This window comes from Mauremys reevesii, linkage group 19 (assembly GCF_016161935.1).
Source record: "Mauremys reevesii isolate NIE-2019 linkage group 19, ASM1616193v1, whole genome shotgun sequence".
Taxonomy (NCBI): domain Eukaryota; kingdom Metazoa; phylum Chordata; order Testudines; family Geoemydidae; genus Mauremys; species Mauremys reevesii.
In genome coordinates this window covers 6,884,264-6,911,869 of record NC_052641.1, presented here as the reverse complement: position 1 = coordinate 6,911,869, position 27,606 = coordinate 6,884,264, and the positions used below count along the sequence as shown (strand labels likewise).

General features: G+C 48.0%; 1 protein-coding gene across 1 annotated transcript; it reads right to left on the bottom strand.

Annotated features, from left to right (window-relative positions):
- Positions 1–1,277: 1,277 nt before the first annotated feature.
- On the bottom strand, positions 1,278–27,436 carry UAP1L1 (UDP-N-acetylglucosamine pyrophosphorylase 1 like 1). Its single transcript, XM_039506773.1, has 9 exons — positions 26,999–27,436; positions 17,235–17,439; positions 14,554–14,729; positions 13,079–13,251; positions 12,051–12,244; positions 9,828–9,968; positions 7,417–7,602; positions 5,862–5,928; positions 1,278–4,120 (listed from the first exon to the last, which is right to left on the bottom strand). Exons 1-9 carry the CDS (start codon positions 27,285–27,287, stop codon positions 4,034–4,036), a joined length of 1,518 nt encoding a protein of 505 aa, XP_039362707.1. The 5' UTR covers positions 27,288–27,436; the 3' UTR covers positions 1,278–4,033.
- Between the last annotated feature and the right edge of the window lie 170 nt (positions 27,437–27,606).

The following is a 27,606-nucleotide window of genomic DNA, read 5'->3' as shown; positions in this document are numbered from 1 at the left end:
CAAGTGGACTTCATTTCTCACCACTATCAGACTAGCACTAAATTAACAGGAAATGCTTGTCTGATCTCAGAAGCTAAATCATCTCAGGCCTGGCTAGTACTTAGGTGGGAGACCATCTGTCACTAGATTTACAAATAAAACTGAAAGCCTTAATTTTGTCTAGTGTTTGAGGATTAAAGAGAGAAAAATATAAAAAACTAGTCTGGTAGTTATGAATTCACAGAGTCCTGTGGCATTTGGTTTAGTTTCCAGGTGTTTATTTTCCTTTGGTAATAAATCAATTCATGCAGTTTGAAAACTCAGCTTGTTTTGAAAACTCAGCCTGACGGGTGGAGGAGGGAATGGGAGGATGTACAATGATCCTTGGATTATTAAAGTACTAGAGCCCAGCAAACCAGCAGAGACATCACCAATCTGCCACTCGTGAAGAATCACTAGGATTTTCCTGTAGATTATTCCATAAATAGGGCGCCCTTTAAAAGTGATTGCTAATGTGTGATGTTCGAGTAAAAGTGTTATTCCATTTATTACCTTGGTGTAAATTTCTATATAAACAACAGCTGTGAAACTGAATTTAGAGCTCAGCTGTATGTTATCAAGAGGCACACCACCTATTTTAGACCCAAATTTAACTCCATCTCACGTAGCCTGTTATCCTACTTTAATTTAAATCTGGCAAGTCTGAAAAATTGAGACTATGAAAAAATGTTCTGCCAAAAAATACATCCCCCTTAATGTCAAACTTCATCTACTGTGCTCCATTTCTGGGTTTCTGTCATAATCTTGGAAGAAAGTGCACTATGCCGATATCTTTAAAACAGATCATCAATAACACTATACTTGTATTCCACAGCAGCAGTGGCAACATCCATGATATCCAGGGACAAAATACCAGAGTATTACCCACATGCAAGAAATACAGATGAAAACCTACTAGAAATCATAGTGATATCTTTATTATAGAACTGTAGTCAAGAAAACTTTGGGAGACATAAAAGAGTGATCTCCCTTTGTTTTGTAAAGTGTCATTCATCATAAATTCTACAATTATTTTAATCCGATACATAACAGATACACATAATTAATATTTAAGAAGTTCCCTTCAAATCCATTTTAATGTTCCAGTTTAAGGCACAAGGAGTCAGGAAAAGAACATTCAGCATTCTCATTCAGCTCCTATTTGAAAACACAGTATAAAAACCCGTATCAGGAGCTACATGTTCATGAGATGAAAGTGTGTTGGGCTGAACTGTAATTCAGGCTCTGAAGAAAATGTACTCATTTGGCAGAGGCACTCTGCAGGAAAAAAGTGTCTTTTGAGCACAGTGTAGTTTAAGATAAACCTGTGCCTGACAACAAGCATCAGTCACAGAGATATTGTGTGATTTCTCTTCAGCTATCATTCAGTAACTTGACTGAAGCAGAATTACCTCAGGAAAATCCTGCAATTTAGATTATAGACTGAACTCTCAAAGGCAAGTGCCAAATTTACAATCAATCTTTAAGGAACCAGATACACATGCTAATGAAGTAATTAGGGATGCAATTAGTGATCTGCATGTGCAAACGGCCATTTGCAACTCATATGTGCAGATACAACTCATACATGCAAATGTGGCAGACTAAATTTAGATTCTTTCTTAAGAAATTATGCGCCAGTGCATAAATTACAAATCACTCTACAGGCTATTTTTATATTTCACCAAAATTCTGGGTACAGTTCAGAGGCAGGAGTTTTAAAAATTCACTCTAACTTTTAGTTTATAAAAAGGTTTATGTTTAATAACAGGTTCAGCAATTTCCTGGTTGGGGCAGCTGAAATATCAGAATCCAAATTAAATATATTCCCCAATTGCTTTCTTTAGCTTTATAAAATGGCTGTTATTGGGGGCGGGAGGAAAGGACTCTAGGTGACAAAGTTTCTGACCGTGAAGATAGCTGTAGAACTACATCTGCAAATGCAGTATTTGGTCAATAGACTCAGTATATTTTTATAACTATGAAATGACTTTGGTGATCTCAGTGGATTGGTATTCCACATCACAAAGCACAACAGCGTCGAAGAGTGCAGCGTCCAAGGAGAAGGCACTTCCACCTCATCCTTACAGGTGGCTCTTCTAGGTCAGGATTGAGATGCAGTTTGCTACCCATGCTCTGTTAATTAATAACCCAGGTTCTCAACCTTGCACTTTTCACTAAACATTATTTAGAGAGAACTTTAAGAAGGAAGTTATGACAATTGGAGTAATACAACACTTCAAGGGAGGCAGGAGTACTGGACACACCCTTCCACTAGGTTGTGAAGGCATATTATTGCTGATATAGTTTATACTGGGAATAAATAGAATCACAGAAGCTCAGGGTTGGAAAGGACCTCAGAAGGTCATCTAGTCCAACCCCCTGCTCAAAGCAGACCAATCCCCAGGCAGATTTTTGCCCTGGATCCCTATGTGGCCCCCTCAGAGATTGAACTCACAACCCTGAGTTTAGCAGGCCAATGTGCAAACCACTGAGCTATCCCTCCCCCCACTTAGCTAACAAACAGAAATGGTTTAAAGAGGTGTTTTGGTCTTCTGTGCCCTCAAGCAGTAGTAGTAGTAGTTCATTCAATCATTTACAAAATTCAAAGCTACATGAGAATTTGCTTCAACACATTAGCCCAAGTTCAATACCCTGCCTCTGATAGTTGCCCTGACCTTCGGATTTAAAATTAAACAAAAAATAAATGAAATGCATGTATACTCAATTGTACAATGCAGTAAGATATGACCTTATGTATTAGTTTAAACCCTGAAACATGAGATTTGATTAAACCTTTTCCTACCAAATACAATTATTAATTTATTTACTACAGGTCATAAAAATATTCAGCTTTTAGAAAAACATCTGCACTGTTTAAATAGATGACCTCTGTTACCACAAGTGCACCTCTTAAACAGGCAGTTCACTCAGCCACATCTGCAGCGGGAACCAACTTACTATCAGTGGTGTACAGATGCTCTATGGCAGTGGTTCTCAGCCAGGGGTATGTGTACCCGTGGGGGTACGCAGAGGTCTTCTAGGGTGTACATCAACTCATCTAGAGATTTGCGTAGTTTTACAACAGGCTCTTTGGATTTAACAGTTTTCTCTACCACCTGGATTTGTTCCAATCATTGTTTTAAGGCACTTAGATAAAGTCCAAACATTAGAGAGATGCTATAAAGCAAAATGGAAAAAAGTTCACCTCAGGCCAAAAGAAGTGGAAGGATGTTGTAAAAACATTTTTATACTGATTTTTTAAAGACTAGATCACAACCTTAAAATGTAGCACGGTGCCAGGTAGAATCCCTCTATCCTGCATCTCTCCTTCATATTTTGTTGGTGAGGTGACTCCTGGACATGCAAACCTTTTATTCCCAATTCTGCAACCCCTTTGCTAAGGAACACTTCTTCACACCAAGAGCCCCAATGAAGTAAGCAGCCCCAATTCTGTGCATCTGGGCTCCTTGAGTGAGCACCGTTCGTCAGCCATGGTTGCAGAATTGGGATCTTTGCAGGATTAGGTAAAAAACAACCACCACCAGATATTCAGGAGAAAGGGCCCAATTCTGCTAGGTGGAATGGGACTTGAGCGTGATCAGCCCTTTACAGAATTGGGCGTCAGATTAATCTTCATATTCACACACAACTTCCAATAATGTCAGTGGAAATAAGAAGTAGTGAGAGGAGAATTAGACCCGTTAAACTGCAAAGCAGATGGATTTGGTCCCAATGACTCTTCTAAAATAAAAGGAAAAGGCTCAAATGCACAAATAAAATCTGTTTAGTAACTAAGAGCACAAATCTAACTTCATTCATACCTGAACCTACAAGTATGCTGAGGTAAAGATGCTGCCTTCAAAGTTAGCAAACAGAATTAGAGTATGTGTATATATTTGTCAGCTTAATTGCTACCCAATCAATTATCTCAATCATTAATAACAAAGCCAGCGGTTTAGCAGTGTCTGTTCCCAGCATAGAGCTGATGGCCAGATTTTTATTTTTCCTTCATTCAAGCATCTTCTAGCATTTCTGTTTTGCTTTCATCAAGTATAAAGGGCGAAAAGAAGTCTTTGCTCTTCATGTGTGCCTCCAGACCCTGAAAATATAGGAAAACAACATGCAATTAGGTTGTAAACACATCAGACTTGGTTAACGTTGTTATTTTTAGTGCATTTAGTACTGGGGAAGGGTGACTCACAGCCCAGGAGGCTAAAGATTTTCTGTCTAAAGAAACAAGTACAAACAAGCAGCCCCAGCTTCCCCTGCAATATGCTACAAAGCTGAACCCTGTGTTTCCACAGAGGTGCAAAGGGGCTTAGCCACCAAGTGCCCAGTAAAGTCAGTGGGAATGGCACAGCTCAACCCCCTTGCAACAGACCTCCACGAGGAATGAAGGTGTGTTCTTAACGCATGGTAACTAACTCCAGGCAAAATCCTAGTGAAGACAAGGCAGTTTGTAGTTAACATGTGTTAGAAGGAAGAGTTTAACCCTAGGCTCCCTCATAGTCTTTAGCTGTGTCTACACAGCAGCTGAGCCAAGTAATTCTCAGCTGGGGCAGATGACACACATATGATAGCTCTGAGTGAACTAGTGCACTAAAAACATTACAGTGTTGCCACAGCAGCATAGACGCATCTGCCTTTACCGCAACCTGTGAACATGGGGTAAAACTACAAACTGCTCTGTCTTCACTAGGATTTTGCCTTAAATTAGTTGTCCTGCGTGACCTAACTTGAATTAAGAACACACTTTTTTCCCCCCTTAAGACAAGACCTAAGTGCTCACAAAAACCCTCTAGGAGCTGGTCTACCCCTAAACGCCACAGGGTAGCCACTACCTATGCTGACAGGAGGGCTTCTCCCAGCGGTGTAGGTAATCCACCTCTCCGAGAGGAGGTAGCTAGGTCGATGGAGGAATTCTGTCGACCTTGCACTGTCTACACCAGGAGCTAGGTTGGCATAGCTAAGTCACTAGCAGGGTGGATTTTTCGCAACCCTCAGCAATGCAGCTGGCTCAGCCTATCTTCTTAGTATAGACCAGGCCTGCGAAAAGTCTATTTCACCACGCTGCTCTCTGGGTCCCATCAGTAGCTCTTGTGGGGCTATTTCCTATCCTACCTATCCCAGATAAAGCTGTATGCTGCATGGCCTGCCTCCTTCACGCTGCTATATCATTCTAGGCTGCTTCCCCTTCCTTCCACACCATGCCCTGGCTAGAAACACAGAAAGAAAGTCTCTCCTACATGATTTTGTAAGTAGTGAGGGGAAGAGAGGATCTCCCGCCCCCAAAAGAAAAAAAAGTTGTCCTACAAAGACTATCAGTTTCAGGAGCAAGACTCCACAGATTTCTTCTGAAATCCTGTCTCTCAGAAAGGCAAAGCGTACACCAAGCAGTGTTGTTGCTAAGTATTACTTGCTCACTATGGAAGAGATACTCATCTGATGTAAATTGGTGTGCAGAATTACCCCATCTGAGGATTTGGCCCGATGAATTTATTAATCATCATATTTTGCACGTCCAGAAAGCTTTTAGTCAGAGGAACTCAAAGCCTTTATAAATCTTGACAAAGTCTCACAGCCCCAAGGGAGGGAGGTATTACAAATCTCACTTTATAGATGGGTAAAACTGAGACACATGGAGATTAAGGGATTCAACCAATGCTATGCAGTTAGTCGGTGGCACAGCCAGAAACGAGAGGCAAAAGGTCCTGAAGCTCAGGCTGCTTGGTCTAACCATTACCCTATTTCCAAGCAACTGCAAGGTGAAGAAACCTGTTTTTTCAACAGGAAACACACACACACACGTTAAAAACATCTGCAGAGACAATTATACTCACCTCTCCAAAATAAGACACTAATGGAGAAATCTCACACACAGCAGGAGGATCTTCAGTTCCTGATAAACTAAAGAATGAAACACAGGATTAATCTCTCTCTTTATATGTCTGTCCAATGACAGCATCCTTGAGAGAGCTCACCGAACAGAACAGGCTACCAAAAGGGCAAGAGATAGTTTACATTCAGAGATTAAGCCCAGGTCCCGTGACAGTGTGAACCTGGATTATGGGTAAATAGGAGGAGTTAATGTTTCCTAGCTACTTCAAATCAAAAGAAACAAATGCGCGCAGATTTTGATGATGTGCTTTTCAATTAATGTTAACAGCTTCAAGTTCTGGGTTTACTGGACTATGAGATGATGGTAAAGTTTGTGTGAATTAAGTGTGAGAAAGGAAGCATCTGAAATGGGGATTGTTATATAGTAGCTGACAAGCAGATGTTAGTACCCAACAGAACAAGAACACTGCTATACAATGAGAAGTATTGGGGGCCCTGTTCAGAACAGCTGGTGCAGCTCGGGTAACTTACACCTCAGTGGTGCTGGCTAAGCCCTTAATGCCAAGAGAAGAATGACTGCAAGAAAGGCAGTATTGCCGCTAACGTTCTCTGTGCCGGGATTTCTATCCCAAGGGTCAGCTTTAAATCCTGCCAGAGCTCCATGGGTGTGTGGAGGTGAACTATTGACTCAGTACTCTCCTTGACTGCCTTGGCCACGCCCCCTTTCCACACAGCATCCCTGACATTTGTGGATGCATGGGCCCCTACACAACCTTGGCATAACTCCGGTTGTGGCTACCCTACACTGCTGCAACCTCAGCCCTCGGTGGATGTTCCGTCAGCAGATGCTTCTGCCAGAGTTTATGCCTATGGGTGTCTCGACCCCTTAAGGGGATCCGTACACTGGCTGCCCTGTGACCTGCAGCCAGAACACATTCCACCTCCCATGATTAAGGCTGCGTGCTTGTTACGGTGGTCTCGGAAGTCACGGATTCTGTGACTTTCCACGACCTCTGTGAAATTCCGCAGCTGTCGGGGCCAGCCACACCGGCCACTTCTGGAGCCACCCAGCAGCCAGCCACCCCGTCGCTGCTGGAGTGGCCCCAGGGGCAGCCGCACCAGCCGCTGTTTGTCCCGCCCCGAGTGCAGTGGTGCCCCAGGGCGCCTCTCCCAGTGCAGCGCCTCCCCCCGCAGTGCAGCAGGGCTGGTGCAGCTAAGATGTAGTCAGGGGTGTTTAGAGTAAAAGTCAGACAGGTCACAGGCAGTGAATTTTTGTTTACTGCCCATGACCTGTCCACGACTTTTACTTAAAATACCTGTGACTAAATCTTAGCCTTACACGCTGATCACTAATGCAGCAGGGGCAGTTATCAGTACTGATCTCCAGCAGCATGTTAACAAAAGGCCTGGTGAAGAACAAGAACCACAGCAACCACTGCTGAAAATTCTACCCCAGGAAGTAACAAATTCTATGCAACAGCGTAAAATGCCACAAACGAGCCCAGATTTGGTAGCACCTGAGGGGGAAACAACAGAACATGTCACAGAGGAGCTCACTTGAGTTTCTCTGGTATCCTGCTGCCATTTTCATCCAGGAATCTGGCTCCAGCCTTCAGAGCCCAGCGGTAATGCTGAGAAAGGAGGGACCGCCGCGCTGTGGTCGGAGTGTCTGTGTCGGCTGTGTCCGCATTTTTTAGCGGGGAGAACTCCTCTTCCCGCAAAACTTCAAATGCAACAAAATTCCTATCAGAGAAGAGGAGGGGTCAGGAAAGAGAGAAAAAGCTTAATATTTGTCCTCTCTTGATGGTACAGACACGTACCGATTTCACAGGGTGGGGGCTTACCCTAGGGAGCACTGATGTAGCATTGCCCCAGCCGAACGAAGCCAGGCTTAGCCCCCGTCCCCAGGCGGAGAGTGAGTGAATACAAGGGTCGTGGGATGGGAGTACAGGAGTAAAGGGGAACGTAAGGGCAGTCTGGACAGGAAGTTTGTTGTGACAATTCTACAGAGCCCCCAGGCAGAAGGCCTGGGGGGAGAGACACCTTCAGGGTGCAGCAGCCGGCTGGCTGGGAAGCCCCAGCTAGAAGGGTGACAAAGGATCGTGAGCCCAGAGTGGGTTACAAGCAGGGGGAACTGAGAGGCAGCCGTAAGGCCGGAAGCTAGGCTGGGTAAGCCCTGCTACGCTGCACATGAAAATCTGTTACGAACAAACAGGTCCAGCTGAACTGCGAGCCCGGCTTTTCTAAACCAAGAACCTGTCATAGTAAATTAGTTTCTTTCCTTAGGCGGGGGCTGGGGTCAGCAACGCTAGTCCTGGTTACGAACAAGCCACGGGCACAATACGGTCAAGCAGAATATTAAGTGTGTGTCTACACAGCTGTGGAAGGAACCTCCCAGCCCGGGTCGGGGATCATGCTAGTGCTCTAAGAGCAGCTGTGTAGACAGCGCTTTGACGTTGTGTCTCAGGCTGGAGGTTGGGCACTAAAGCCCACCGCTGCCCTAGGATTCAGAGTCCGAGCTCCAGCGTGAGCTGTCTAGCCCATGCCCTGCTAGCTGAGTCTATTGAGCCAGGCTGGGAGGCTCGCTGCCGTGGGCTGTGTAGACATATCCTACAAAGAGCTGTGTTTCAATAATGGGAAATGTGAACAGCATCTCCCCAAAGCAACACCTGCATATTTTTGCATTTCAAATGTCGAAGGCATCTGTCAATGTATTCTGCCACAGTTAAAAACCATTGCTTATAATTAGCCCTTTCAAAGCTTGAAACTCAAATCTGTTTTTGTAGCAGAATTGTTTTGCCATCGTGGTACACTGGTTTATTTTTGTCGAGTTGCTCAGTAGGGCTAGGCAGTGCACACGGGCTTGTTTGTGTCAGCAGCCCCTTCAGGGATACTTGTTTATTAAAAAATAACCCTCCCAAAAACCACAAGATTTCCAAGGACTGTGCAAGCAGCTGTACAGCGCAAACAGCTGGATCATACTTCGGCGAGCTCAATCCTAAATTAAATCCCTTTAATAGAAATTGATTTAAAAATCTAAAAACAAGAAGCCACCACACTCAGGCTGAGGTGCCTCTGTATTTATATTTCAACCTGGAGTGACTCTCAGAAATGCCAGAGATAGATAGCTCAGTGGCTTGAGCATTAGCCTGCTGAACCCAGGGTTGTGAGTTCAATCCTTGAGGGGACCATTTAGGGAACTAGGGTAAAAATCTGTCTGGGGATTGGTCCTGCTTTGAGCAGGGGGTTAGAGTAGATGACCCTCTGAGGTCCCTTCCAACCCTGATATTCTATGACTTAATGCTGAATTCTAGACCCAGGAAAACAGTTTAGAATAAGAATGATGATAGATCCTTGAGCTATTAAGAACAACTCCCTTTCCCCCCAGATTAATGCTACATTAAGACTGATTTTGTACATGTGTTAAGAAGACAGGCAACATTTATTGTTCCAACAGCAATTGTAACTTGGCCGTACAATCCTTAAGTAACATGTGGTATAGCTGTATATGGTGCTAGTTGAACACCTGGGCTTAGTAACAGAGTCACAGTTGCCATAGGGACTGCAATTCTAGATGGCCTGACTTCTGGGGGCTTACAACCTCATGGCTGAGAATTTAGCAAATGTAGGCCCTGCAAGGAATTTCCTTGTTTCACGTATGGGCAAAGGCCCACGCCACCAGATACCAACCAGTGGAGCGGGCAGTCATTCATCTGCAGACATTCAAAGCAGGGTTCACAGGTGCTGGGGCTATGCACTCCAGAACACAGCGCGCCCAACAGGGCACGTGAAATATGAAGCTGGTAGTGCCTGGGCCATCGCAGTATCGGGGGACCCCAGCAGATGCAGCAGTCTTTTCGCCAGCCTCCCCAATGCCCATTTCAAAGTCCACACTACCCATAAAGGCCTGCTGCAACCCACAGTCAAAGAGAATACGGAGAAGGAAAAGATTGACGTCTGCCACTAACTTAGAGAACTGGAACACATCAAACACAAACTTCTCCAGCTTTATCCCATTTGGCTTTAGCGGCTTTACCAGATTTCCCTCCTCGTCGACGTAGGGCACCTTCTTAATGGCGACATGCTGCTTCAGCTGGGGCTCAAATTTCCTGCCAGGGTGAAAGAGGAGGAGAACCAGGTTCATTTACTTCATACCCAAAACACAGGCAGGGGAAATCTCAGGTCTCAGAAGCAGAGCTCTTATTACTACTATTAGCCGGACCTCGAGACTACTCAGTGCCATTCATTCCAAAGCTCTTTACAAACAGATAAATAAATTGTGCCTACAGATCACTTCACTGACCACAGAAATGCAGCCACCTCTGTGGGGAAACGTGGCAGCCATTCTGTGCCACCAGCCACACAACGCACGTAGGGCAGGAAGCGAAGAAGAATTCTGTGTTCAATTGAAACTGCTGGAAGAGTTTTTAAAAAAAGGAACTGCCAGAGCTGGAATTTGACCAGGAACCTTAATTCCACCGGCTCTTTAGTGATCCCAGGCCAAAGCCAAAGCCCCTTACTCAGACAAACCTACCGCTGAACTCCATAAAAGGTCTGCCCGACTCCAGACCGAACAGAAACTAAATAAAGCTCATTGGATTTGTCTCCACCTATTAAACCACCTCAGTGTTGCATCTCACCCAAGGAGAGGGGCCCTCTGGCAGCGTAGTGTCCCCAGCACTGTGCTGGGCCAAGAGAAAAGTGCCCCTTAGTGAATCGCCAACATCACCCTTTGGGGCACCCAGGGGTTCCTTGGACACCTCTCTCCCCAACTCTAGGGCAACACTCACTCTTGCCAGAGCCCAGTAATTTTCCCCCGTCCCTTAACTTTATGATGCAACCATTGGAACCCATGGGTGCGACTCCTTAATCTGCCAGAGGTCACTGCTGGGCGGTGCGGCTCTCTCCCTCCCTGTCTAGCCCCAAACATGCCTATTCCCTGTCGGCCCAGGTAGAGTCACTTTCTTAAGAAGCTGAAGTAACCACAGTGATTCCATCAACAAGCAAAGGCTCTCTGCTCAGGGCCTGATATGAAACTAATCAGGCAGTTATTCTGCTTAGGTTCAGGAACTCCAGGCTACAGGAATGCCCAGATCTGACATGCAATCAGAGAGCACAAATTCGCAACAACAATCAGCAGAGAGAGGGGGAAATAAAACCAACCGGCCACCAAGTTTAAATAAGAGCTGGACTGAACTGTACATGGTGTGAAGAAACTTGTCCTGCTAGAGAGTGGTGGGGTGGAGTTCTCTGGAAGCAGAGAGAACACAGCCAGCCAACGAAACACAAGATCATTAGAATTAACTCCCATTGCTGGATCGTACTCAGTGGGTAGGAAATGGTTCAAAGCTGACTGACAGCTGCTTTCTCTGAATTACCTCTCTCCTGGGCATTGCAAACAACAGCTCCAACCCCCTATAGCAATGCGCCTGGAAGCCAAGGTTCCCATGCTCTAATGATGAAGGTTTGTTCCCCCGCATCTTACTAAGAGAGATTCTTCATCCATGTATGAGCCCACAGCCCTCACCCCTTTCCCCCAGCACCAGGATTAAAATCCTTCCCGTCAAAGATGACTGACATGACCGGACTCCTTCAGAGCGGCTCTTTAATCAGCCTACACTGCAGCCGAGCACAGCAGAGCTCTGGCTCCCCTCACCGGGGACTCTGCAGCGCATCCCTGCCAGAGCTGCTATGGCAAATGAGATCACAGCTCAAGCTGAAGAGCAGTAGGGTAGAGCAGCCCCACTTGTGCTGGCTTCCGAACAATGGGCGGAAACCTCAACCAGAGCAGAGTCAGAGACAGACTCAGGGCTTGGCTATACTAGAAAACTTGCACCGGTGTCACTGACTTGATCTGGAACTGATTCAGTTACACCAGAGCAAATCCCTAAGATAAGTGCACTTGACCAGGTTTAAGCTGCAATTACCCCATTTAACATAATTCGGTAATTACAAGATTGACCTAACTGAGCTTTTGCACTGTTGTAACTAAGGTGATTTGGTTACACCAGTGCGTGCAACCTGTGAGTAAAAGAAAATGCTGGGGACTTCAGAGGATGCACCCTTCTGCAGCACGGGGCTGGGGGGAGATTATCCCATAACAGAAGCCTAGAAACCACAGCAGGCAGGATAGTTTCTGTCACGGATATTTTCAGTCCGAAAAGCGACCTGGCAGGTGCAGTGGAACTTACTGTGCCACTGTCTCGAGGAAGCCAAGCGTGAAGAAGTGATTGCAGATATTGCCGGCACTGTACACCAGCCGCCCATCAGGACTCCGCATCTGTGCGGTCTCTAGGCTGATCTCGCTGTATTCCACCACCTGATAGACCCCGTCCACACGGCACACTACCCCGACAGGCTCTGTGGGATAGGCCTTCTCCACCACCTGCAGCCACAAGACAGAGGATATGGGGAGCAGCCAGGAGGCAGGGATTCCATTGGCATTGTTGGGTGCTAGTGAGAAAACTCGCAGTGAGGTTCTGCAAAACGCTGATCTTCAGATGCCACAGCAGCACAACAAAGGGGACACTGCCATGTGCACCGGGCAGCATTGGTGGTGCATTTTGCCCTCATGAATCTGGCTTATTTATGACAGTATTCAACCAGTTAATAAGCCAAAGCATTTAGAAGAAAATGCAATGTTCAGCAAGAACAGAGTATTCTCAGGCACATTTTTCCTACCAAAGGCCTTTCATTTGACCCAACATGAAATGCAAAATATTTCTAGTCACTTTCTTTAAGATCTTTAACACTTTTAATTGCATGCTACACAAATCTCTTTCAATAAGTGTCAAGGGCCTGCTGCTGCATTGTCACAAAAACATGCTAGCTCTGCTCCATCTAATTCCCCACTAAGGGAGCACCTAGTCTGGTGTCTTTGTAAAAGCCACCCCAGTGTACACAAGCCCCTGGTCTCTGAAGGAAGAGCAGGGGGTTAGAAAAAAAACAATTTCAGTTTGTAATTTCTTGTGCAATTTGATGAAGCCCATAAAATAATCTGAACCTGATTGCCACGGGCACAGGGCTTTATATTAGCACCTACAATGGTACAAACTGGATGCAAGATTCACCACTGGTGCAGCTCTCCCGGTGGGATCAAGATGGAAGCTGCATGGACAGGTGTCACCTGAACGCCGCTGAGCTGTGACACACACCCCAGAGCCTTGACACACACGAACAGGCACGCTGGGGGAGCGGTCCAACGTCAGCATCACCTCACCTTAGCACCGCAGTCTGCCCCTTTAGACACGCAGAAGCCGATGAAGACGGGATCGGCCATTTTGACGAGGATATTGTCCACACAGTACACATGGATATACTGGATACCGCGCCGCTCCATGTCATCCAAGATCTTGTTGTCCACCAGAGCACGATATAAGCCTCCGTTGCCATCTGGAATGCAAAAGAAAGAGGGGGCCCCATTTCCTTAACGTCCAGCCACTCAAACCACGCATTGACTGAATGCAGACTCCACATGCCCTGAACAATCTATAACAAGGAGGGTTTCTCTAGTGATTAAAGCACAGGACTGGGAGTCAGCTCAGATGCATTTTACTTCTGGCTTTGCCCCGGACAAACTGTGTGACCTTGGGCAAATCAGTTCACTATAGTGCCTCAGTTTCCCCATCTGTAAAATAGGGATAGTGACGCTGACCTATGCTACAAGAGGGGTTTCGGAGCTTTGTTCACTGACATTTGTAAAGTGCGTTGAGACCTTTGGAGGGCAGGTGCCACAGAAGAATTAAACAGAGGTGGAGAAATGACAGACACACTCCTTGTCTTCCAAAGCTTCAGACTCAGCCACAGTTAAAATACAGATTTAAAAAAAAATTCGGTGTGGTTTTGGCCTGCTGCCTTTTTACAGCAATATTAAAGAACAGTCGGATTTTCCCTTTAACTGTTGTTTTTTGTACGAGGCACCGTGAACACTTTCGCAACATACACATAAAGTGGATCATCCTCACAACACTCCAAAGACCTCCGAGGGAAGCCAGCGCTACACTCGGCATTGGAGGAGATACCCCTGCAGCAATACAGGCTTGGCACATCACTTCCCCGGATTTGCTGCTGCTTTTAATCACGCACAAGCTGGGCGCAGGAGGCCACTGTTTAAGGTGATAGTTAGACTTTGCCGGACTTTTCCTTTGCTAGAAAAGAGAGATGTGTCCCTACTTCCTCTGGAGGGAATCCCAGCCACGTGATCACTCCCCAGCCTGGCAGCATTTCTCTCTGGGGTTTGCAGCCGAATCGATAGCACTGATTAGAGCCCAGCACAGCATAGGCGGGGGGTGGCCCAGCAGCCAGTAAGCAGTTCTGCTGATGGACTTCAGTCCTGGCATGCAGCACTTGTTATTATAATCCTGCCCCCTCCTCCATTCTCATCCCACACACATACAGCTCTGCCAGGGCGCCTCAGCCCTGCCTTGCCCAGCCCCTACTCTTCCAGTCCGGTCAATATTCCCAGACTGGGCTAAAGGTTCTGCGATGTGGGCGAACACCCAGCGCAGCGAGATCTTCACGCTCTTTGCCATTCAATGAACGTTTACCACAGGCATTTATCTGAACCCCCGGGGCCAAGCAAATCAGGAGCATTAATATACTTGGCAGCAGGGAGTCCCCTGTGTGCCCAAGAGAGGGGCTGAATTTCAACACACGCTCCCCTCCTGTGACTATCACGCGCTAACTGCAGGGTACCTGGTGCCATGGCAACTTTCCCCTTCTGTTCCAAGATGGCTTTCCCATCGAACGTTACAGCTGGCAGCATCCTCTGCTCAAACATGATCACATTGGTCTTATCCAGGTTAAAGTAATCGTGTTCTACGAAGAACGTCTCTGTTGGCCCCAGTGTAAACTCGCTTGTCATGATGTACCTACGGGAGAACAGAAGCTGAACAGTCAGGATGAAATGCAGTTAATACACACACAGAGCAAGACATACCCTTACAGAAAAACCCTATAGACCCGGGGTGGCCAACCTGAGCCTGAGAAGGAGCCAGAATTTACCAATGTACATTGCCAAAGAGCCACAGTAATACATCAGCAGCTCCCCCCTCATCAGCTCTCCCCTACCCAGCACCTCCCACCCACCAGCAGCCCCACCGATCAGGAGGTGCAGGGAAGGAGGGGGAGGCGCTGATCAGCTGTTTCGAGGCATGCAGGAGGCTGGGGGTGGGGGAGGAGCGAGGGCACGGCAGGCTCAGGGGAGGGGGTGGGAAGGGGTGGAGTGGGGGCAGAGCCAGGGGCTGAGCAGTGAGCACCCCCTGGCACATTGGAAAGTTGGCGCCTGTAGCTTCAACCCTGGAGTCGGTGCCTATACAAGGAGCCGCATATTAACTTCTAAAGAGCCGCATTTGGCTCCAGAGCTACAGGTTGGCCACCCCTGCTACAGACCAAACTTAATAAAGATGTAATCTATAGGGACTTTAAATAACCTGCAGCATTTCATAAAGAATGATCTCTCTGTTACTGATCTTAAACTTCTACAGAGAGGTTCCATTTCTGGTCAATTCTATAGGATCTCTACAAGGAATAGTACAGGCCTGAATTTATACTTTGACCATAGTTAAACATGCCCCTGTCCAAAAACGAGTTGGACTCCTGTGCGTTAGAGGGGCAGTTAGCAACCGAGGTAAGGGACCAAAAAAAACCTCTTTGCCTTATCAAACAGACATCATAAAAGGGAGGAAGAAGGGTTCAAAGTGGGTTTTGATCTGTGCCAGGTCTTATGGGCCAGTGATGAATTTTCAGTAGCTTGAATCAAAGCTTTCCAGTGCCTCTTTTCTGCCAGAGAAATACAGCCATATTTTCCAACCTCACAGCTGTGTGTGGGTTCCCACAACCCAGTTTCTTTATTCCTCTCTCGACTGCTTTCTCCTCCCCCTCCATTATCTTCCCCTCCCTTTAATTTTCTTTTCTTCCTCAAGACAAGGATGCTGAGTGCTCATTTTCCTGAGTTCCCCCCTGAACAGCTCTGCAACTCCCATTACTATAGGCCTACAGGGAGTCTCCTTCCTGCACAGCAGACCAGCCACCCCAGCACTGGTCAGCCCAACATCCATGTGTACATGGGGCTTACTTCTCCCTGCCTGCACAATAAACTGGCCTCCGGGTTTGGTCTGCTGCATTTTCCAACTATCTGATTCATAATGAACGGAGCACCAGGCAAACGCCAAATGTCATCAACTTAGATTTGACATTCTAAAAATAACAGGCCTGATTTCCAGAGGTGCTGGAGCCGCAAGCGCTCACAGATCCGGTCAGATACATGCAGTGCGAGATATACTTCCACTAATATGGCATTAGCTCTACAGCAGAGCAACCTACAGCACCATGGTGTTTAGGCAACTATTTACAAGCAGCATCTGGATTACAGCTCAGGGATGTTTTTGTGCCTCTGCTTTGCCTGTAATCAGGCAGGGAGGTGACATTGACAAGAACCCTGATTTTATTTTAAGGACCAACAGCTAGAAACAACTTGTTCCAAGAATTGCACAGTCAGTGCTCTCTCTCTTTCCCTCCCCCACCCACCCACCAACACAATTATCTTTTTGCATGTTGCACTTTTAGACTGTTTTGAAACCTTGAGGTTTTGGAAAAGGAAATAAGCCAGTGGCAGTCATGGGATCACGAGTCTAGTTGTAAATAAACCACCTTTAAAGTAGGTGGCATTTCAAGACTCCCATCCTTGGCAGTGTCCTATTTAGGGCTGCTCTTTTCACGTTTGTGCAACGACTTGCTCGGGTCATCCCAAACTGGGAGCTACCGTATTGCCACTCAGCTTCAGCCAGAGCGAGCTTTGCTGCTGCGAAGCTCCATGTCTCCTGCCCAACACAGCAGTGTGTCTGTCTTGCCAGCAACCCTCCAGGACTCTGCCAGTTCAAACTGGCCTTGCGGTAACAATCAGTGAACCCCAATTCCAGAGTTCCCCAGATATGTCCTCCTGCGCGGTCAGTTCCTCTCACCGGACACTCACAGAAGTTTGCTACTTCCGAAAGGAGAGGGCACAATGAGCTGGTTAGCTGAAGACTTGCACTTCACTAAAACAGGGCTGAGATGGTTTTGTGATAAAACAAGAATGAAGTTTAGTACTAACAACAGTCAGAGGAGCAAGTGATTTCTAGTAGGAGTGAAAGAGATACGAAAGGTGACAGGCCAAACACGCTTTCTACAGACTAAAACTTAACTTCAGCAAGTTACAAGCGTTGTTAAGCAGGATTCTCGCCCATAGTTAGTTCCCAGAGACCCCAATCTCACTGGCTGAAGGATCCACCTTTCTCAGATTTCAAGTGCTCTGGCCTCGTGTTTCTCAGGTGATGGATGCCCAAATGGCGTTCTGTCCCTGCTGTACCACGTATACTCAATGTCATGCTACCTACCATGGGATGGTACATGTCGTGTTGTATTTCCTGCCAGCAAGCTGCTCCAGTTTGCGGATTCTTTCTGCCTGGATCTGATACAGGGTCTTACCACTGGGCAGCCCCACTCTGTACATCCCCTTGGGATAGGCCACGCCCAGGCGGGTCCCTTGCCCTCCAGCCAGGAGCAGCACCGCCACTTTGCTCTGTGAGATCTGGCGGAAACCTGCTTGGGACAGAAGCCCCATGAGAGAAAACAAGGGGAAGGAAATGGACAGATCAGCAAACAAAAAGAACGAGTGCTCCGGGCACAGTGCACAGGAGCACAGTGCTGTACAGACAAGAATTCAGCTTCACCATCTCCATGTGATAGGGATGGACCATGCTTCCCACTTTTAGCTCAGGATATTGAGGCACAGAGAAGTTAAGCAAGTTCTCAAAGGTTACGTGTAACACCACACCTCTAGGTGGGTCGCCAACATGGACTGAACCTTTGACCTCCTGATCTTAAAGCATGAACCTCTAGTTAGTGCTGACATTTGTACAAGTGTGGTAAAGCGCTTTTCTTCCCGGGGTACCATCTGCAAGTTACCACAAATGGGCAACACCCAATCAGAATCAAATGCAAGGTGCCCCCTTGTGGCCAACACTGAAATCTGCAGGAGAAAGGGGTAAAGCCCAGGGTATTGCTGTGTCCTGTCAGCTCTGCAAAGTTACAAAGAGTAACAAGCGAACAGACACACTGAATAAGTAGCCATTTTTTTCCTGACCACTTTTAAACCCGAAGAAAAGCAACCCGCTCTCCAAATTCGTGATCAGAGGGAAAAGGCCTGTGGCTGTCTTGCCATTATCTCACAACACAAAGATTCAGCTTCCAACAGTAAAAGCAATGGACAAAACCCCTCGCTGATGTCAGTGGTGTTACTGTACATGAAAGACCCATTGGCTATGAGTTTGCTGCCGGCATCAGTCGTTTGTTTAATGCCAGTTCTTTGTCCATGGTTAGAAGGCTCAGCTCCACCATGGTGATATATTCAGGCAGAGGGGGGATATTATCACTTCCAAAATAGCTGGTAATGCCAAAACAATAGCACTTAAGAGAGCTAATTACACAACACTGTAATTGCATACCATGGTGCCACTGTTCAGCACACTGCACTTAAAGGGACACCACCCCAAGGGTGAGAAGACACATCTCGGCACACAGATCACTTTTCCAGACCGTAATTAAGCAAAAACTTTACAACAACCCATAAGAAGGTCCAATCACGTTGAGCGTTTACACGAAGTTAAACTCCGAATGGGACAGTCCTGAAGTTAAGAAAGCCCATTTTCCCACTGGAGCAGAAAATGGGAATGATGGGGCCTTTTTACAATGCTCAGCAGGCCCCCAAATGCATTTGCTCCCCCTCTTACAGATCCCTCCTTACTGCTACCCACTTTCATCTTCTCTCAGCTTCTTCCTTCGAGGCCGCTCTCTGAGCGGTTCTCTCCCCCACTTCCACTGAGCCACAGTGAACCACTGTCCCAGATTTCGAGGCTGGAAGGGACATGGTGCTCATACAGTCTGGGGAACACAGGTCACAGGATTTTGCTGAATTAATTCCGGTTTGAACTACAGCTTATCTTTTAGGAAAAGGGCCCATCTTGGTTTAAAAATTGCCAGTGATGGAGAATCCACCACAACCCTTGGTAAGTTATTCCAGTGGTTATTTATCCTCACTTGACTTTCACTGGGCAAGTGCCTCAGTTTGCCAATGTGTAAAAAGGAGTTTCCAACCTGAGCGGAGGTGGGTGTATAAGAATTCATTGATGCTGACAGAGCCCGACATAAATGCAAAGAAATGCTCAGGTCTAAAAATGAAAGGTGCTTATTCCGCTCTCAGCTGGCCTGCCCTCTGTCTTTCACACGCGCGTCTCCCATCCGCCCATTGCGTGCTGAGATATTGCTAGCTGTGCTCTGTACAACAGCACGCAAGGCTAAGCTCAGCAAATCGAAGGCTAGATCCAACTGAAAGAACAGATGAGCTATGTAAATAAGGTTCCTGCTTTGGGGATTTTTAGCTCTGAGTGCACGAGAACCATGCATGTGCTCATTCTCCACTAACCTCCTCTAGAACTGGACTCTCTTTTACTTCTATTTTTTATGTCCCTCTCAGAAAGGAAGGGATGTGATACTGACTAGTGCAAAACTCTAGATACAAGCTGACCAGCTTTAATTGCTGGCAAAACTCTTGAAATACTGTGGGGCCACTGTGATGCTGGCAGAGCAGGTGCCAGCTCATGCCAAAGCCCCAGGCCAATTCACTTGTGTATTAGTGTAGATTAAAGTGGTTATTAATTGCATAGAATGTACTTGGTGTTTAAACTTCATGAAGGATGCTACATGCATTGATCTCACTTACCTGTATCCTGTTCTAATGTAATGGCAAACACTTACATTTCGTATACCTCTGTAATTAAATAACCTATCAAATGAGAAAGACAACTTGTGTGACGCAGATGAAGAACTTTAGCAGAAAAGTGCTAATCTGTGCACATTTGAAGGCAAATGATCATTGTGTGTGATGACCAGAAATCTCAGACTCCTCTCTGGCCACCAATCAAAGAAAGAGCCCACCTGGATGGTGACCCTGTCAGCATGTTTTCTGTGAGAAGAAGCTATAAGCACGGATTCAGGGAAAGATCCTGTATCTCTGGACTGTTTGGACTCTTACAGAGGTGGGTATCGGATGCAAAGCAGAGACAATCTGGGTACCCTGAAAAAATCTTTGGGAAACCAGTAATTTATTACATCTCTGCCAGCCTTTGGGATTATAGACTGTGACTCACCTGTACATACATTTTACCTGCTTTAACCTCTCAATAACTCTCATTTCTTTTTCTTAGCTAATAAACCTATAGTTAGTTTTCTATGAAATTGGCTGCCAGCAACGTCTTTGGTGGGAGATCTAGAATACGGCTCTACCTGGGTGAGTGACTGGTCTCTTGGGACTGGGAGTAACTTGGAATATTTGCGATTTTTGGTATAAGTGACCGTGTATCACTGAGTCCAATTTGTCGGGGTGGCAAGATAGACTAGAGACTGCCTGTGCCTGCATGCTAACACTGTTTTAGTGATCCAGGAGTTCACATTTGATACTGGCGTGGTGAAATCTAATTACAAAACACACCACCAGTTTGGGGTGTCCGCCCTGCTTTTGACTGTCTGTCCCGAGGCAGGCACTCATGGTCATGAGCCATTTCATGACAATCAACACTGGACAATCAACACTGGACTCTGCTAAGCACAGTTCTAGAAGCAAGCTGACCAGGTTCAACTGCAGGCAACCATCACGGACTCCTGTGTGGCCACGTGGGGTGGTGTGATGGCTTAAAATTGGACAAAGAGGTCAGCACTGAAAACAGAGTCTGTGGGGGAAGGGAGATCATTCCCAGAAATTGGAGGTAGACTCTTAGGCCTGGTCTACACTCAGTTTTTGTACCAATTTAACTATTTTGGTAGTTAACCAAAATAATTAATTGCTACAAGCCCTTGTGTGGATGCAGTTATACCCATATAAAGATGCCTTACCACAATACAATTTTTCTCCCTTCCCTTACAGGAATAAACTATACTGGTATAAGTACCTTTATACCAGAATAGCTACACCCACACTGGGGGATGGGTATGTGTGTACCACTTAATTATATCAGTACAGTTAAAGCACCACAATTTGTGCGGGTGGACAAGGCCTTGCAATGCTGGTGCAGCGATGATCAGAAAGCCAAAGGCCCTAGGCTGGCCAGTTCATTGAGTTTTGCCTATCACTCTTCTGGAGAGAACAAGATAAAGCATAAGGCTTGATTACAGCAAGACAAACAAATGGTGCATGGTAAGCGAGCAGAGAGCGCCCTTAGTCACTAACATTTGCCACACCGTCTGTTAGCACCCTTGTGTTTAAGAACTTGGCTGGATTTGTCAGCCTAATTATCTGCAAACAAATTAAAAAACAATGGCAGATGGACTCAGGCTTGGAGCCTCAATGCAAGGCTAAGATGGGCTGCAAATGTCAGTGCCAAAACGCTAAAGGGATGTCCGAGCAATGACTGAACTAATGCCATAAAACAACAGTGTAAGAAACTCTCGCAGATATAGCCTAACAGGGACGTTAAATAAAATGGACGTATATTTATCAAATAAAGGTAGAAAACTCCCTGTGCACATCTAACTGGCTCTCGACATGGTTTTCCTCTGGCAGCGATTACTCTCTTTTTGATGCGAGCGAGTGTCTGGCACATATGGCGGCCCAGCTTGCTGCATGGGTCTAGCTTACCAATACCAGAGTGAGAAGAGTAACTAAAGGAACAGCATATCTCCTTTCACTCGGGAGCTAGCATCAAACTAGGTCAGTTCAGTGAGCATTTGAGGAGGCAAAGAGCTGCATCTGGAGCGTTCCACCCCTGCTCCCATACTGCCTTGGACTAATCAGCTAATCTAAACCTTTAGCAAAATTGAGCTGCACATTCGCACACGCAGGCAGGATTATTCTATGCAAGAAGGTTCCTAAGATAACACCTCCAAGCACAGAAGCAGCACATTTAGCCCCAGCAGCTGGTTCAATTCCAGCTCAAGTATTTACATTTTGCATTCACAAATTCCTTCCGTCATTTATCAATATTGTCTCCTTATGCGCCCCCATCTTATCCATCTCTTGTCTTATACTCAGACTGTCAGCTCCTTGGGGGCAGAGACCATCTTGTTCTGGGTCTGTACAGCGCCTGGCACAATGGGGTCCTGCTTCATGATGAGGGCTCCCAGGCACTACAGTAATACCCATAAACAACAACCAAGGTATTCATCACTCCTCTCCTAGAAATGCAGCAAAATAGTGTTGTTGACGCAGAATGGACAGTGGACGAGAAGCTGGATATGGGTCAGCAGTGTGCCCTCGTTGCCAAGGCTAACAGCATATTGGGCTGTATTAGTAGGAGCATTGCCAGCAGACCGAGGGATGTGATTATTTCCCTCTATTCGGCACTGGTGAGGCCTCATCTGGAGTACTGTGTCCAGTTTTGGGGCCCCACACTACAGAAGGAATGTGGACAAATTGAGAGAGTACAGCAGAGGGCAACGAAAATGATTATGGGGCTGGAGCACATGACTTATGAGGAGAGGCTGAGGGAACTGAGTCTGTTTAGTCTGCAGAAGAGAAGAGTGAGGGGGGATTGGATAGCAGCCTTCAACTACCTGAAGGGGGGGCGGTTCCAAAGAGGATGGAGCTCGGCTGTTCTTAGTGGTGGCAGATGACAGAACAAGGAGTAATGGTCTCAAGTTGTAGTGTGGGAGGGTTAGGCTGGATATTAGGAAACACTATTTCACTAGGAGGGCGGTGAAGCACTGGAATGGGTTCCCTAGGGAGGAGGTGGAATCTCCTTCCTTAGAGGTTTTTAAGGTCAGCTTGACAAAGCCCTGGCTGGGATGATTTAGTTGGGGTTGGTCTTGCTTTGAGCAGGGGGTTGGACTAGATACCTCCTGAGGTCCCCTCCAGCCCTGATCTTCTCTGAATCGGATGGCTGCATTCTAAGGGTACTGAAGCAGCACAGGGCTTTATCCTGCTCCCCTTGAATTCATTGGAAGTTTTGCCATTGACCTCAGTAGGCGCAGGTCCTGTTCTTTGGATCGGCTCCCCACTGAAAGCAGAATCCAGAGCTGTATGGGCCCGTGGTGCCCATGTGCCACCAATATTTAAGAACGTGGGCCCAGCTCCACCAATGTTTGGCCCTACCGTGAATTGGGGGGCCCAGTGCTTCAGGGGGATGTGGGGTCCAGGGCGGCCTGGGGGGCAAGCAGGGGGCCTGGCACCAGCAGCAGGGAGCAACCTGGCCCCAGCCCGCCGCTGCTCCGTCCCCTCCCCACCCCGTTCCATCTCTTCCCCCAAGCCCCTGCCCTTCCTCTTTCCCCTCCCCCGAGTGACGCCGGGAGCCGGCAGGGCAGGGGGGAGCAAGGCGGGCTGGGGCTGGGTGTGAAGGTTCAGTCACAGAGACCCCCTTGGGACTGTCACCGGACGTGCTGAGTTTACCCCTGAGCCCATTTTCCCTGCCAGCTTGGGACTCCAGAACCCCGTCCGGGACCCCATGTCCCCCTGAAGCATGGGGTCCCCCAAAGCACAGGGCCCAGGGCGGGTGCCCCGGTCTGTCCTATGCTTAGACCCATTCTGGGCACCACCAAAAATTATATAAAGCTGACCCCCATGTTGGTGACCCCTAGTTCTTGTGTTACGAGAAGGAGTAAATAACACCTCCTTATTTATGTTCTCCACACCAGTCATGATTTTACAGACCTCAATCATATCCCCCCTTAATCGTCTCTTTTCCAAGCTGAAAAGTCCCAGTCTTATTAATCTCTCCTCATACGGCAGCTGTTCCATCCCCCTCATCATTTTTGTTGCCTTTTTCTGTACTTTTTTTTTTTTTTTAAAGGTGGGGCGACCACGTCTGCACGCACTATTCAAGATGCGGACGTACCATGGATTTATATAGAAGCAATATATTTTCTGTCTTATTTTCTACCCTTTCCTAATGATGCCCACCTTCTGTTAGGGAGAGATTTCACCTTCCCCTCTGCAAAAGGGGTGGGGGGTGTCAGTGACTGGGCCCCTGTGCATAAAACCCAGCGGGATTCAGAGGAGTAACCAGGCCCAGAGGGAGGGGAAGGAAGGACCCAAGTCCAGCAGCATCGGCCCCAGCAGGGTAAGAAGTAGCAGAGCTCTGGGTATGCGGCTGAGCCTAGGGGAATGGGTAAGACCAGTACCGGGTTTGCCATGACGCCAGGCCCACGCTGCAAAGGGGCCCTGGCCCGGCCCACTCTTCTCTGCCCCCTGCCCACCGCTCTGGCTCCTGCTGCAGGGCAGGCTCCACCAGCAGCCAAGCTCCTCCCTCCCCCACCTCTTCCCCTGAACGTGCTGTGTTCCCGCCCCTCCCCAGCCGCTGAACAGCTGTTTGCCGGCGTGAGGGAGGGGGAGGAGTGGGGCCTCAACACGCTCACCCACTCGGTGGAGGAGGCGGAGATGAGGTGGGGGCAGGGCCTTGGGGAAGGGGATGGAATTGGGGCATACCCCCTCCAGCCCCCTGCTGTGAGCCGCTCAGGGCAGGGGGCTGGGAGCACCCCCACAACCCCAGCCCACATCCCCAGCCCTGACTCCTGCACTCTCCTCACACGCCCCCACGACCTCAGCCCTGATTCCTGCACCCCCCCATCCACACCCCCACCCCTCGCACCAAACAGGAGCTCCTGCACACACACACACACATTCCCACCTGCACCCCTCCCACCAAACAGGAGCTGCCCCAGGTAAGCGCTCCACATCCCAACCTCCTGCCCCAACCCTGAGCCCCCTCCTGCATCCTAACTCCTGGCCAGACCCCACACCTCCATCCCCAGCCCGCTCCTGCACCCTAACTCCCTCCCAGACCCTGCACCCCCAGCCCTGAACCCGATTCCACACCCTAAGCCCTGGCCAGACCCCGCACCCCAACTTTTTTTACATTTTTTTTTTACAAAGCGCTGTTATCCAAAGCACTTTAAATCGTTAGCTAATGGTACAAACACTATTTGGAAAGATCATTAAGTGGTCCGCCGAGACCCCCAGTGATTTTCAAGTGTTCTGTGGAAAAATAAGCTAGACTACAAGAACAATCAAGGTGCCTCACTTTATTTTCATTTACTTGCTATTACTTATAGGAGGAGGAGGAAGAAAAAAGAATGAAAAGCGGGGGCGGGGGGAGATAAGAGAGAATGTTCTTTTTCTTGGCTGGGCCCCAGGAGGGGCCCCAAAAATGAAGCTGAGCACAGGGCCGGGGGGCCCCACTAACCCTAAATCCACCACTGGCTGTCACATCACCTGGGCTGGGGATACTGTGTCGACTGATCCCCACAGTCTCCAACCTACCTGGGCAGTACAGCAGACATGGCCCTGCCCACTAGCTCCTCTCCACTCCCTAGCCCACCACCACTTGCTTCCCCCTCCCCTTAAGGCTTAGCCCCCTCACTTTTAAAAAGGACCTCTTTGTTCTCCAACACCTTCAGCTGGCACCTTGCAGGGGCGGGGCCCAGGCCATCCGTTGCCAGGAGACAGGGTGTCAGCCATTCTCTGTGCAGACAGCATCACACCTGCCTAGGGCTCTGCAACAATCACACCCCCTTATCCCACCACTGAGATACTTAAGAAATGCATAGGGGAAACTGAGGCACCCACACAGTATTCAGAGAAAACATTAAGAACATCCCCACTTTGTCACACTGGAGGAGGGGCAGCTCAGTGCAGAGAGAGACTAAGAGAATGGGCTAGAACCAGGGAGAAGGTAGGTACCTGCTCTGTGTGGGCGAGGGGATCCTGTTTACCCCCTCCCCAGCCCTGCTGTGCTTGCAGTTTACCCCAGCCCCTCCCTTGCTCCAGCAACCAACCCTAGCTCCCGGCCCGCTGTGCTTTTGCCCCTGGCCCCTGCCTCGTTCCAGCTGGGGACCAGTCCTCCCCCCCACCATGCCCCCCTGTCAGGGGGGATAAAAATCAATGATTTTTTTTTTAAAATGATTTTTTTTATTTAAATTGGATTTTTTTGATAAAATAGGTTTTTTCCTCAAAAAGTATCTACAGATAGTTTTAATGAAGATACATTATAGCTCAAAGATATCTCATCATAGAACAGGGATTATAAATTCTAATTCTACAGTATGAGACAATATATTCATGTGATGTTTAGGAAAAGTTTTGAAAATGGGTTCCAATAGTTCATGGATTAGAGACCCAATCTTATGGGGCTCCAGGGGCTTCTGTATAGAAAGATTAACCTAAATAATCTATTTACCCAATGGGACTCAGTGCTCAGTCTAGAAGAGACCATCAGAGATGCTTAGTTTTGCAGTTCTCAAACTGTGGATTTGTGTCTCCAGAGATAATGTCTGCTAACAGCAAATATGTTTATATTTATTTATTTAAATAGAAGTGAGAAATAAGACCTCACCCCTATTGTCCCTCTGCAAATTTGTGTACACACAGTCAATCCCTTATCTCTGTCTAAAAGTGAAAAGTTTCAAAAAGTTCAATGAACAGAAGATGGTTGGGGGTGGAATAGAGCTGGACCAGGAGAAGAAGTCTGGAGATAAATGTGAGAAGCGAGGACATATGCTTTTTTGTTAAAATATTATATGTTTGCTGTTAAAGAAAAAAATCCCGAATACTTAATGTTGTTGTTTTCGTTTACTAAAACAATGTAAATGTCTGTCTGGTGATGTTCTCCTCCTAATAGAGCCTGGCAAGAAAATCCTCCAAATATTAATAATTAACCTGTTGAATTGGCAACAGTTCACCTCCCAGTGACTTCATAAATATCTGCTTCAATTATCTTTGGTAAACGAAATAACCAAACAATCATTCACTTTCTGATACAGCTGTAAAACGAACCTGAAAAGTTTTCAAAATAAATCACTTTAAAAGTGCCTAATGTGTACCTTCTAACAACGAAACCTACATCTACCCCTGAGTTGTGAAGAATATGGATTAAGCTTATAACCACCACCAAGGCTGCACTTTTATATAGAAAGCCACGATTAAATCGAGTCTTCCGGACTAGTGATTTAAACCAAATCCGCCCTGTGCTCTTGCCCCGGCCCCTTCATTCCCCAGGGGGCTCACACAAAGTTAACCCGGCCCTAGGTAAGAAGCAGGGCCCCGGGGAGGGGGTCCGAGGCGAACCGGCCCCTGCAAAGCGGGACTGTGGCCCCGGGGCCCCGCTCGCTCACCCACCTTCCGCTTCCCATCGTGCCAGCGTGGCCGGCTCGCTGCGGCTGACGCTGCCCAGGAACTCGGCCGGGACCGGCTCCATCCTGCGGCCCGAGCGCTCCGGGGGCTCCCGCTCCGCGGCGCCAGCCTCCGCCGCCCGCCGGCAGTGCGCGCCCAGCTCCTCCGCCGGCAGCAGCGCCAGGGCCGCCAGCAGCGAGGCGCGCTCGGCCGGCGCCAGCTCGGCCCAGAAGCGCAGCAGCTGGGACTGGCCGGCCCGAGCCAGCCGCGCTCGGGTCTCCTCCGGCGGCGCCATGCGCGGCTCGGGACGCGCTCCGGGAGCCGGCTGCAGCCCAGCGCCTTCGCTGCGCCTGGCTGGCGCTGGGAGCCCGCTCGGCGCGGCCGCCGCTTCCTGAGCCGGGCGGGGCCACGCAGAGCCGGGGCCGCCCGCGGGAGATGGGGGCAGGCCGGGGCAGACGGGCTGTCAGAGCCGGGGGGGAGGCAGACAGAGGTGTCGTTCTCCGGCTGCCTGGTGCAGCTCAGCGCTCCCTCCCCAGGCTGCGCTGGTCAAGGCAGGGTGGAGCCAGCCGTTCTCAACTATCCCCCTCTCAGGAGTCTGCTTTCTCTTGTAGCAC